This window comes from Staurois parvus, unplaced genomic scaffold, assembly GCF_062004578.1.
Source record: "Staurois parvus isolate SC_StPar_1 unplaced genomic scaffold, SC_StPar_1.0 ptg000026l, whole genome shotgun sequence".
Lineage (NCBI taxonomy): Eukaryota > Metazoa > Chordata > Amphibia > Anura > Ranidae > Staurois > Staurois parvus.
Window position 1 is genome coordinate 463706 of NW_028317822.1, and position 14135 is coordinate 477840.

The following is a 14135-nucleotide window of genomic DNA, read 5'->3' on the forward strand; positions in this document are numbered from 1 at the left end:
GGAGTTGCACTTAAAAATATGTACTTGTTCTAACATGCATACAAATTCAACTTGAGAACAAACCTACAGATTCTCTCTTGTTTGTAACCTGGGGGCTGCCTGTAATTTTACAAATGCCTCAGTTAACGTAATTTTCGCTTTACGAATGAAAATCCATTGAAAATAATGCCTCGGTTTACGAATTTTTACAATTTTTTTTCACAATACAAATTGTATGTCGGTGCCGATCTTTAAATGCACTTGCTGGCTTTTTTTTTTTTTCTTCTTCACTATAGCTCAGCTGTCACTTTCCCTGGAGTTAAAGGAAACTTTTGTTTCTTTTAAGAAACTAAAAGGAAACATTTGTTTCTTTTAAGTCCAGAAATAAACTAAAAGGAAACTTTCTTTTAGCTGGGGGGGGGGGGGGAGTGACAGCTGAATTTCAGAGCTATGGTGAAGAAAAAAAAAAGCGGTAATTACATTTAAAAACCGGCACTATAGTATATAAAAAAATGACGTGGGTCCCCACTTCCATCCATACCAAGCCCTTCGGGTCTAGTATGGATTTTGAGGGGAACTCCAGCGCCAAAATGTTAAAAAAAATAAAAAATGGCGTGGGGGACCCCCCCCCCAAAATCCATTCCAGACCCTTATCCGAGCATGCAGCCCGGCAGGTCAGGTAAGGGGGGGGGATGAGCAAGGGCCCCCCCATCCTGAACCATACCAGGCCACATGCCCTCATCGTGGGGGGGTGCTTTGGGGCAGGGGGGCTGTTGATGGGGACAAGGGCCTCTTCCCCACAACCCTGGCCGGTGGTTGTGGGGGTCTGCAGGCAGGGGGCTTATTGGAATCTGGAAGCTCCCTTTAACAAGGGGGTCCCCAGATTCCGGCCCCCCCCCCATGTGAATGAGTATGGGGTACATGGTACCCCTACACATGCACAAAAAACAAAAGGTGTAGTGTGGAAAAAGACAGGACACAGTCTTTGATAGGTTCTTTATTAAAAGAATGTCCCCCGCAGTAGACCCAACGTCAGTCACGATGCCCGCCATCACCGCCGCTGACCCGAAAAACATGGGGACAAGGTGATTTGGGGGAGGGGAGCCCCCCTGCCCCAAAGCACCCCTCCATGTTGAGGGGATGTGGCCTGGTATGGTTCGGGAGGGGGGCTGCTTGCTTGTCGTCCCCCCCCCCCCTTTTTTACATTTTTTTTTCTTTTTTTTAAATTTTGGCGTAGGGGTTCCTCTCAAAATCCATATCAGACCCAAACGGCTTGATATGGATGGGAGGGGGGACCCCATGCCGTTTTTTAGATAATTTTTTTATTTGCCGGCAATTCTTTTACATTCAGCTGTCAGTGGGGAACCCCACTGACAGCTGAAACATTAACACATGGCTGTCACTACTAAAATACCTCATGACTTGATAAAATAACTCATGCGGTATTTTACTAGTGTTTTACTTTTTTCTGACCTCCGGAACGGATTAATTGGTTTGCAATGCATTCCCATGGTAAACAGCGTTTTGGTTTATGAATTTTTAGCTATTTGAAAAGTCCCGCTGTTGGAGAAGACCTGGCTTGCAGATGGCGTTCTAATTTATTCCAAAAGTGTCCTCTAGGGTTTAGGTCATGGCTCTGTGTAGGCCACTCATCAAACCATCTCTTCCTGAAGCTGGATTTGGGCAGGTTAGAAAATCACAACTGTCTAAAATTTTTGTACAGGTAGCATTAGCAGGGAGTGATTAGATACTTTGACCATACAGTTGGTTTGATTGTCAGATGCTCATACACTGTACCTAGGTAATTCTCCATATAGTTTTGTTTTGCATGGGAATTCCAAAAAATTTTTCCACATAGTGTAGTCCTCCTGCTTCTTCTACCCATTACAAAGTTCCAGCCCCAGCAGTCGACAATCTTGTACCAGAACCTCAGAGGCCTTTTAATGCCATCACATTTTGAAAGTTATTTTTGGCGACTGCTTAATCAAGACTTTGTACTAAAAACCCATATAGAAATATCTACAAAAAAAAAAAGAAAAAACCCATATGAACCAAGTCCTGTGTTGGTATGAGCTGGGGGTTTTCCTTAATGACAACTTTCCTATAGGGGTGCTCACAAGCAGATGGCACAGATTGGCACCATGTGGAGTGAAGCCTTTTGTACTGAATTGGTTTAGGATTTGTAACAGGTTTTCATGAAATATTTTGAGGCTGATTAGTAAAAAGTGGTCCATAGACTGACCAAAATCTTTTTCCTTCCATTTAGGCTGAAGAGCTGTTCCTCTGGGTACCGCGAAAGTTATTAATGACTGTGGAGTCCGCTAAGAATTCAGTGCTGGGTAAGGACATAATCGGCAAGTGAAGGTCGGGCAAAGGATCGTTGTTTGGCCATAGGATCATCTTCTAGAGCAGTGGTCTCCAAACTGTGGCCCGGGGGCCAGATGCAGGCCTTTGCTTGCATTTATCTGGCCCTTGAGGCACTTTCCTATCTCTGATTCTAGAGACTATTGCTCTTCCTGACACCAATGATAGGACACTATTCCTCCCAATTACACCAACAATGGGGAACTGTTCCTCCTCCCATTTACACCAACAATGGGGAACTGTTCCTCCTCCCATTTACACCAACAATGGGGCACTATTCCTTCTCCCACGGACACCACCAATGGGGCACTATTCCTTCTCCCACGGACACCACCAATGGGACACTATTCCTTCTCCCACGGACACCACCACTGGGACACTATTCCTTCTCCCACGGACACCACCAATGGGGCACTATTCTTTCTCCCACTGACAGCACCAATGGGGCACTATTCCTCCCAATTACACCAACAATGGGGCACTGTTCCTCCTCCCGATTGCACCAATATCGGAGCACTATTCCTTCTCCCACTGACACCAACAATGGGGCACTATTCCTCCTCCCACTGACACCAACAATGGGGCACTATTCCTCCTCCCACTGACACCAACAATGGGGCACTATTCCTACTCCCAATGACACCAACAATGAGGAGCTGTTCCTCTGACCCCAGTGATGGAACACTATTTCTCCCACTGACACCAACAACGCCAACACCAGAACATTTTCCATTCCCAATGGCCATAGTCTGCACCCCTCCCCCCCCCCCCTCCCTAAAGTCTGAAGGACAGTAAACTGACCCTTTGTTTAGGAAGTTTGGAGACCCCTGTTATAAAGCGTCTAGTTAGATCTAGGAATGGTGGAAACCAGTTACTTTACTGCTGTAAAGTATAAACTGAAAAATGTTTGAAGATTTTGCTGTCTTTTGAATCACTTAATGAATATTTGGTTGTAGTCGCACTGTTTCTGAGAACTGCTGTACATCTGTGTTGCATGGAGTCACCCAACTTCTGGCCCCTGTGATCAGGTATTCCAGCCCAGGATGATTGGACTACATTCCACAGTTCTTCTCTATTTCTTGGTTTTGCCTCAGAAACTGCATTTTTGATGTCACCCCACAAGTTTTCTATTGGATTAAGATCCGGGGATTGGGCTGGCCACTCCATAACATCCATCTTGTTGGTCTGGAACCAAGATGTTGCACGTTTACTGGTGTGTTTGGGGTCGTTGTCTTGTTGGAACACCCATTTCAAGGGCATTTCCTCTTCAGCATAAGGCAGCATGACTTCTTCAAGTATTCTGATGTATTCAAACTGATCCATGATCCCTGGTATGCGATAAATAGGTCCAACCCCGTAGTATGAGAAACATCCCCATATCATGATGCTTGCACCACCATGCTTCACTGTCTTCACAGTGTACTGTGGCTTGAATTCAGTGTTTGGAGGTCGTCTGACAAACTGTCTCCGGCCACTAGACCCAAAAAGAACAGTCTTACTTTCATCAGTCCACAAAATGTTGCGCCATTTCTCTTTAGGCCAGTCAATGTGCTCTTTGGCAAATTGTAACCTCTTCAGCACGTCTTTTTTTCAACAGTGGGACTTTGCGGGGGCTTCTTGCAGATAGCTTGGCTTCACATAGGCGTCTTCTAATTGTAACAGTCCTCACAGGGAACTTTACACCTTCTTTCATCTTCCTGGAGCTGATTGTTGGCTGAGTCCTTGCAATTTTGGCTATTCTTCTATCCGTTCGAATGGTAGCTTTTCGCTTTCTTCCACGTCTTTCAGGTTTTGGTTGCCATTTTAAAGCATTTGCGATCATTTTAGCTGAGCAGCCGATCATTTTCTGCACTTCTTTATATGTTTTCCCTTCTCCAATCAACTTTTTAATCAAGGTACGCTGTTCTTCTGAACAATGTCTGGAACGACCCATTTTCCTCAGAATTTCAGAGAGAAATGCACTGTAACCAGCATGTACAACATTTGCTGCCTTCCTTCCTTAAATAAGGGCAATAATTTCCACCTGTTTTTCAAAGAATGAATGACCTCACTAATAGAACTCCACACTGCTATTATTTTGAACATGCCCCTTTCAATTAGTGATTCAATTACACAGAATCAGCAGCATGCATGTCATGACTGTTGGGTCTGTTGGATTTCTATTACTCTACTACACCTGCTAGTAAATTATTTGCCATGTAGAAATATCATTTCTACCAAAAACAGTGATTGATCCGGTTTGGACCTTTAGAGTGACTGGGATTAAAGCGAAATTTTATTCTCTCAATCAACGTAAATTATTATGACAGTATATAGTAAATATGCGGTGCTAAATACTACAATTACAAATATAGTACAGTGAAAATATTGCACAAAATGGTAAACTTATATCAAGTGGGCGCTACTGAGGCGCATGGGTGATAAAGTGATATTAACGTCTTATAATGAGTCTGGACACTCCAGACTGTATCTGGAGTGTCCCTGTATGCTGTGATCTTGGAGCTTGATGGGTATATGAGCGGAGTGTGACCCTAGTGTGAGCAGTATCATCCCATGTGTCCACATTGAGCTTGATGACCCCCACAGCCCTAGACCAGTCCCAGATGACCCCTTAATGGATGTATCTTTATTGCACGTGTACTATGTGCTTCTGGTAAGTGCATAGTGTTACTGGTTCTCATCACCTGGAGTCACCTAGCACGGAGCACGGATCACTTTAATATCTGGAACACTGATGTATTTGATCGAATTAACTTTCCACAAGTTGTCACCATTCTTTTTACTTCCATATTTAACCGTCATTATAAGACGTTAATATCACTTTATCACCCAACGGTAAACAAAATAACTAATCTAAAAGTATCCCAAAACCAATAAAAAAAAAAACAACAAAGTGACAATGTGATGTACTCCTTATAAGAAAATGGGAGCTGAATGTGTAGCGTAAATCTGCTTGTTTTTCTTTAGGATCCCTATACTCCCAGGACCGAATTTTACAGGCAATGGGGAACATCACCCTCGCCTTCCACCTGCTCTGCGAGAGAGCAAATCCCAGTTCCTTTTGGCTGCCGTACATAAAGACCCTCCCCAGCAAGTATGACACTCCTCTGTATTTTGAAGAGGATGAAGTTCGCTTCCTGCAGTCTACTCAAGCCATACTTGATGTATTCAGCCAGTACAAGAACACAGCACGTCAGTATGCCTACTTCTACAAAGTCATTCAGGTATGTGTACAAGATAGCCAGTCCATCTTGTTCAGTGGGACTCATGTCCACTATAATAAAAACATTTTTTATTCTGATAGTTTTATTCAGTTAAAGGATACGTTCACCTTTTGTAACATGTTATATCCATATCTAGGTTGTAACATGTTACTAAATAGGCAGCCACCGCACCCTCCTGAGCCCTTATGATAACAGGACAGGGATCTTCTCCCCACACCCACTGTCACAATTTAAAAAATGTTTTCACAGACTTCTGTGAATGGGAGAACTACAACTACCATCAGCCATTGCGGCTGACGGTTTGTAGTTCTCAGTAAACTACCAGGTTGCTTGTGAGCGCTCTATATTAGTTCGATTTTTTTCCTTTCATTCAGTAACTGCCTGCCCATACGAGGTACAGGCAGACAGCTACACTGACAATCTGCAGGAGCCTTGCATTGCACCTATGATCTGCTGATCGGGGGTACAATGCTTTACATGCTCCTAATTATTAAAAAAAATATATAAAGTGCAAATAATAAATTACCTGCAAAAAGATGTGCATTTGTTGTGTTTTGGTTTTTTTTAAAGGTGAACTTATCCTTTAATGCATGTGATGATACTGTTTAATATTTGAAATTTAGTGTTGCAATTCCTTTATATGATATACCTGGAAATGTATATACTGTATACTGTGTAGTTCCTGAATCTTGCATTGTTTAACTTCCTCTCTGCTTCGTATGTCAAAGATCACATTCCTATATCCAATGCAGATCTCAAGAGTAGATGTGAAAAATGCAGTGTCTTCCGTCCACTCTATAGTTTTTATATATATATATATATATATATATATAATTTTTTTTTTTTTTTCTGGAAAAAAAAAAAGTCTAAACCAAGAAAAAGATGTAATATACTGCAGCTTTCCTGTTGCTCATCCAGACAGCCACAAAGTAAACAGACTGTAAGCCCACCAAACTGAATGTCATTGAGGTGCTCAGTAATAAATGCTGACTAGTAAAATAATTTTCCATAAATGAGGAAAGTTATATAAAACATCAGTTTACCAGACTACCTGTCCTTAGATGTGGTGTCTGCATTATTTTTCTTTTTGCAGGCTAAGCACATTTTTGGCAAATACAGTAAAAATCCAGCTGATCCTGCCAGAAATCCAGCATCCTTGTAACTTTGTGTACTGAACTGAAATCCCTCACAATATTATCAGCCGTCCCAGTTCTTTTATGTGAACTTTACAACATCACCTTCCATTGTAATGGAGATGAGGTGAGATGGAGCTGATTGTAGTCCAAATTGGTTTAGGATGACTACTTGCTCTTATGTACCTATGGTCAAGCAGGGTTAACGTTGTCCTCCTAGGACAGGGGGAGTGTCACTGATAGGATCACCAAGTGAAACGGAAAAAAAAAAGCCTGGAAAAGGAAACCTATGTCACCACCACATGAGAGGGCTGTAAGTTGCAATATATCTCAATATTGTTCTTGGCTTTAAAAACTCTAACGGTTCGTTCAGCAGATGTGTTGAGCTACGAAGATTAGCAAACTTCAATGCTGGCTCATCACAAGGACACATTTCAGGTTTAGAAAATTGTCAAGTGGACCTCTCAGCTGCTGATGTGTGGATCCTGGAGAATGGTCACTCCACCTGTGTTCGGACATTCCGTCTCAAGTGGGGGGCATCTGATGTGGACATTCTGGCGTCCAGGTTCAACAACAAACTAAACAGAACCTGGTATACTGGGGCCTTTGCAGTGAAGACGCTTGAAATTTCATTAGATCAGTTCAGTCTGATTTAAGCCTTCCCCCTTCTCATGCTCCTGCCTTACTTTTTCCAGAGGAGCAAATGGGAAGGCATTCTGGTGATTCTCATACCAAATTGTCCGAGGAGAGCATGGTGCTCAGACATAGGCTCCTTTCTGTCTCCGTTGCCCCTTGCAGGTCATCCAGACCCATTATCTCAAGAACCCATGTGTTCCACACTAGTTTACGGTCACTAGCTACAGTATAACTGCTTGACTTTCTTGGTGCAAAGAAAAAATTTACCCCCACTAAGTACGCCATGGGACGAGTTTTTTGTTCTTCTTTCAGTCCTGTTTGGACAAGTCCTTGGCCTTGAGGAACATTACGGATCATATCTCTCTCCCTAATCTTCACTCAAAAACTCATCCAATTGTTCATAGTCCACCACAGTTGTCATAGCCTGCAGAAGTAGTATTCATGAGGAAGAGCATCATCCCCTAATAGCCCAGATCTGAATTACAGAGGTACTTTATTTAAGCCCATATGCTTTGGAGGTGTCCTAAATTGTTTTGATATTGGACCTCCTATATTTCAAATGATTAATGACTTCTGTGCGCTTAACCTATAGGAAAGAAATGGTGCTGCGCTACTTATCCATAAAGTGAGTGAACAATCAACATAAAAGCAAATAAATGATGTGTAAGAAGGTGCTGCACTACTAATTCATAAGTGCGTGAACAATCGGCATCAAAAAGAGTTCATAATCAGCATGAAAGCATACAGTATAACTTGTGTGCAAAAAGAAGAACATAATCCCAGCAGATGTGAAACAACGAGTGTCACAAGTGACAACAAGGATAAATAGTGAGCAAATAGTGCAAAAACCTCAGAATCATCAAGTGTTCAGTGGATGAAATGCATAAAAATAAATATATGGATAGCAAATAATGTCAATGGTGGAAAATTGTGGCATAAAAAAATTGTCCCAAAAAAACAGAGCTGGTGTATATATCTTCAACACAAAACCATGAAAACTCAGTGACCCTAAACAAACCGGCAATCCTTCACTGTCTAGCATGCACGCTCACCTTCCAACTGCTACCCGCAAGGAGTCACAAAGCATAAATACAGGTAGATGATCCCAGACCGGATGGATCTCAGTGGTAAGACAAGCGAAGGCTCCTCTCCGTGGCATATACAGCAAGCAGTAATACCGATGCCCTTAAAAGGTGTATAACTTTAAATCTCCTCCTCCTCCAAATTCCTCATAAGAAAGGATCAAAAAGAGCTTCCATAGTGTAGTAAGTAAATGCTTTATTAATAGACACAAAAAAAAATCTTGCATGTAAAACAGGTCTGCAGACCCAAAAGGCAATCATTGTATTAAACAGTACAGGGTGTATGAGGTTGGGAGTACCAAGATGGCGGCTGCTGTCCGTACCGGAATGATGTCACCACTCTTCCGTCCTATGCATTGAGTCACGCCTGATGAAGTCACGCGGCTCTCAACTTAACGCGTAGGACGGAAGCATGGTGACGTCATTCCGCTACGGAGGGCATCCACCATCTTGCTACTCCCAACCTCATACACCCTGTACTGTTTAATACAATGATTGCCTTTTGGGTATGCAGACCTGTTTTACACATGTGAGTAGGTTTTTTTGTGTCTATTAATAAAGCATTTACTTACTACACTATGGAGCTCTTTTTGATCCTTTCTTGTGAGGAATTTGGAGGAGGAGGAGATTTAAAGTTATACACTTTTAAGGACATCGGTATAACTGCTTACTGTATATGCCGTGGAGAGGAGCCTTCGTTTGACTTACCATTGAGATCCATCCGGTCTGGGATCATCTACCTGTATTTATGCTTTGTGGCTCCTTGCGGGTCGCAGTTGGAAGATGAGCGCACACGCTAGGCGATGAAGGATTGCCCGTGAGTTTTCATGGCTTTGTGCTGAAGATATACACACCATTTTGTGTTTTATTTTGGACTATTTGTTTTATGCCACAATTTTCCGCCATTGACATTATTTTCTCTCCATATATTTATTTTTATGCATTTCATCCACTGAACACTTGATGATTCTGTGGTTTTTGCACTCACTATTTGGTGAATATTCATCCTTGTTGTCACTTGGGACACTCATTGTTTTACATCTGCTGGGATTATTTTCTTTTCCCCCATAAGTTATATGCTTTTATGCTGATTGTTAACTCTTTTTTGATGTTTTGATGCCGATTGTTCACGCACTTATGAATTAGTAGTGCAGCACCTTCTTACACATCATTTATTTGCTTTTATGTTGATTGTTCACTCACTTTATGGATAAGTAGCGCAGCACCATTTCTTTCATATAATTTTTTCACTATTTGATTATAGTTAGGTGTTAGCAGTCACTTAGGTTTTGTTTTTAGTACCGTATTTTCTGGCGTATAAGACGACTTTTTGACCCTTGAAAATCTTCTCAAAAGTCGGGGGTCATCTTATACGCCGGTATACGTCAGGGCGGCACTTTTTAGGGGGGCGGCGCGGTGCCGCCGCCGCCCCCCCCTTCCGACGGAAGGGACACTAAGTACAGGGGTGGGCAGAGGGCTGCTGTCTCTTACCTGGCTCTGGTCCCACGACGATCCAGTCCAGGAAGCGCTGCTCCTTCAGTCACTCCGGTCAGTCCCTCACTCCTGCCGCTCGGCTCCGCCTCCTTACCGGTGATTGGCCGCCAGAACTGTAGCTCAGGAAAGGCACACAGGCAGCCAATCACGGGCGAGGAGGCGGACCCGCGAAAATCGAGTGAGGGAGCAGCCGGTAAGTGTGCAGTGCAGAGGTGCTGCTTCAACCACATATGCTGGCTGCAGCAGCACTATACTGGAACAGGGGTCAGCAAGTGTCATTGGTGTCAGTGGGAGGAATAGTGCCCCATCATTGGTGTCACTGATACTAATGATGGGGCATTATTCCTCCCATTGACCCCAACGATGGGGCACTATTCCTCCCCCCACTGACGGGGTACTATTCCTACCACTGACATCAATGTTGGGACACTATTCCTCCCACTGACACCAATGATGGGGCGCTATTCCTCCCACGGACACTAATGATGGGGCGCTATTCCTCCCACGGACACTAATGATGGGGTGCTATACCTCCCACTGACACCAATGATGGGGTGCTATTCCTCCCACTGACACCAATGATGGGGCACTATTCCTCCCACTGACACCAATGATAAGGCACTATTCCTCCCACTGACACCAATGATGGGGCACTATTCCTCCCACTGACACCAATGATGGGGCACGATTCCTCGCTCTGACAACAATGATGGGGCATAAATCCTTGCTCTGACACCAATGATGGGGCACGATTCCTCGCTCTAACACCAATGATGGGGCACTATTCCTCGCATACTGACACTAATGATGGGGCACCATCATTGGTGTCAATGGGAGGAATAGTGCCTCATCATTGGTGTCAGTGGGAGGAATAGTGCCCCATCATTGGTGTCAGAGCGAGGAATCGTGCCCCATCATTGGAATACCATACCATATTGAAATCAAATCTGATGTTTTTTAATTTTTATTTGGTGTGCATTGGAAGAGGGGTAGTCTTATACGGCGAGTATAGCCCAAACCCTATATTTTAACAGGAAAAGTAGGGGGTCGTCTTCTACGCCGGAAAATACGGTATATCTGGCAGCACAAGAGACTTCTCTTTTTTTTCTTTCTTGAGCACTTAACCTGCCAATGGACCCAAAAATTACACTTAAGTATTTATTCCGGAAGGATCATCATCTCAGTCTGTCAAAATGCTGATTATACGTTTTCTCTTTCTGGCCTGCAAATTAGTGGCCCAGAAATGTCTCTCTTCTACCCCTTCATTGTTCCTTCAATAGAAACGCACAGTCCAGAACATTCTTGGAGAAAAGCTGACATATCAGCACAGGGGGTGCCCAAATACATTTTATAAATTACTTAGATTGCTCATCTTAGCTCATTTAGTATTGCTTTGCCGTGGCTTATTATACAAGATTTTTGTGTTATTGTTTTTTTCCTAGTCCGCTTCAATGCCATCCTCACCTATATTTAGTGTTGTGTTCTACATTGCACTCTTGTAATGTTTACTGATTTTTGTGACTGTGACAAGTATTTTACAAGTATTTTAATGGCTACTGTATAGGGGTGTGTGTGTGTGTGTGTGTGTGTGTGCGTGTGTGTGTGCGTGCGTGCGTGCGTGCGTGCGTGCGTGCGTTGAGAAACTTAATAAAATCATATGAAAAAGTAAGATCTTGACCTTGGTGATGCTATTCCATAGACCTCTTCCTTCTCACTTCTTGGTGAGGGCCTTTATTCAGGAGTGGCTCACGTAGTGCCACCTGTATACTGTCTTAGGACTTAGTGGGAACTCAACCTTGGTTTGTTGTCTAAGGATTTTATATTGAACCCATCGGGGTCATGCCTTGCCCTATCCTTTCATAAGGTTACCTTTCTCGTGGCCATTACCTCAGTTTGAAGGGTTACCAAGTTAGCCGCCTTATCATCTAAGGTACTGTTTTTGTGCTTCATAAATACAATGTTGTTTTGAGGCCTAGAGCCTCCTTTTCCAAGGTGGTTGTGCTCTCCCCATTAATCGGGTAGTAATGTTGCTATCTTTATGTCCTGCTACTAGGCATTCAAAGAAGATGGCCCCCTCCCCATTGTTTGGATGTGGTAAATAAGGCCACTGTCCCTTATTAAGACCCGCAGTTGCCGGTCTGTGCTCATTTATAAAAACCCAGCACAACCTTCCCCCTGTCAGCTTTACAAAGGGCCGCGTCAGTCTGAAGATTCACAGTGTGCATGCTCAGGAAACACACTGCATCAGCGCCCGGTAACGTCATCATGCCGACGCCGCGCTCCAGCCCTTGCTTCAGAGTTTCTTCCATCTTTCCACCCAGCCTGGAACTGATGCATGTGGTTCAGAGGACTCCCACACCGTGGCTGTTAACTTCTTGATGGGTATAAATGTGCCCTTCCCTGTCTTCTTTCCTGCGAGTTACCTACATTTGTGTGCAATGAATTTCGTTTTTACGTCTACACTTAGAGGCACCTCTTTCCTTTCTCTTTGGATGTGGTTCGGGCCGTGAGAATCTACTTCTCTGCTACAACTTCTATTGGTCAGTCTTACTCCTTGTTTGTTACTGTAGTGTTCTCAGAGATGGCAGGCTGCTTCACATTTCATCATTGCAAGGTGGGTTCATTATCCTATCATTCAGATGTATGACCTGAAGGGGAAGGTTCCCCCTTTTCCTATAAAAGCTTATTCTATTAGAAGTGTTGGTGCTTCATGGGCTTGAACTGCCCTTGGCCTCAGCTTCTCAAAACTGCAATTTTGTCTTCTGCTCACATTCGTTTATTCAGGTGGATGTTCAAGCCTTAACATATGCTGAATTAGGTTGGAAAGTCCCCTAGGAGGTCCTGTAAGGGGCCTTTACTTATTGTTGGGTTTTTCTTTTGGGAGAGGGGGGCAGATGATGTTGGCCCTTGTTTGCTGTTTTTTGCCTGCTCCTCATGGGATTACTTTTGGACATTCCAGTGGTCTAAAAATTCCATTGATGTGTCCTGTGATGCATGATAAAGCAAACCGGCATTTTGACTTAACTACTAATTCCTAAAGTACGTCACATGATCCTAATATGCTAGCTAGCAAAAGTGTGATATGCTGGGAGTTGGAAAAGGTATGGAGGGCTAGGTTTCCGCTTTGTTGTTTTGCAAGTGTCCAATAATCTGGCGGTGGATCAGAATACAATAATAGCCAATAATGTGGGCAGCACAGTGGCTAAATGGTTAGCACTTCCGCCTGGCAGTACTAGGGTCGCTGGTTCGAATCCCAACCTTGGCACCACCTGCCTGGAGTTTGCATGTTCTCCCTGTGCCTGCGTGGGTTTCCTTCGGGTACTTCGGTTTCCTCCCATACTCCAAAGACATGCTGGTAGGTTAATTGGATCCTGTCTAAATTGTCCCTAGTATGTATATATATGAATGTAAGTTAGGGACCTTAGACTGTACGCCCCTTGAGGGCTAGGGACTGATGTGAATGTACAATATATATATTATATTATATATATATATATATATATATATATATATATATATATATATATATATATATATATATAGCACTGCATAAATTGACGGCGCTATATAAGCACCGGAAATAAATTAAAATAATGTATCCTGTGATGTACTGCAGAAAAGGTTTTGCAGGCAAGTCCAAAGCCATTTATTTTGACCCTTGATATGGCTTGTACAGAAAAAAAATGCATTGAAAAAATCTCAACCATGCATGGAAAAAAAACATGTCACCATGTTTTAATGCGTATCAATGTGGATGTGTGTTTTCTGTACATGATGTGCGTTGTGGTGTGCATGAACCCAGGGTGTAAACTTGCTGCAACTATCATGTTCAGGCCAGTGGGTCACACAGACATTTTGAGTCCTACAGAAAGCTGGGTCATTCCAGATCTGTCCTCCAATTGACTCGGTGTGTGTGGAATACCTGTATCTTATACACAAGGCTTTATCTGGCCTCTCAGCTTTTATTGCACCGGATGAGGTGGGTGTGAAGCGCCACGTTCTATTGAATCCTGGAGAGAAGGCCGGCAGCCTTGAGGGGTTAGACTGTTCTGCTTCTCATAAACTCTGTCAGGCCTCTGCTTCTTCTCATGGGCTTGCCCATAAATGGCTGTGTTCTAAGAGGAGAGTGTCCCAACTCTGCTTGGCCGCCAGACTCCACAGATAGAGAGAAAAACACACATTTTATGTTTTGCAGCTGCCGTTTCCAGCCAGGCTGTGTGTCC

At 43.3% G+C, this 14135-nt stretch overlaps 1 protein-coding gene across 1 annotated transcript in view; it reads left to right on the plus strand.

Annotated features, from left to right (window-relative positions):
• SETD3 (SET domain containing 3, actin N3(tau)-histidine methyltransferase) overlaps window positions 1-14135 on the plus strand; it is a 117778-nt gene that overhangs the window by 35402 nt on the left and 68241 nt on the right. The window contains exons 7-8 of the mRNA XM_089656399.1: window positions 2246-2318; window positions 5311-5567. Of these exons, the coding sequence (XP_089512525.1) occupies window positions 2246-2318; window positions 5311-5567 (330 nt within the window). The remainder of the gene's footprint in view (window positions 1-2245; window positions 2319-5310; window positions 5568-14135) is intronic.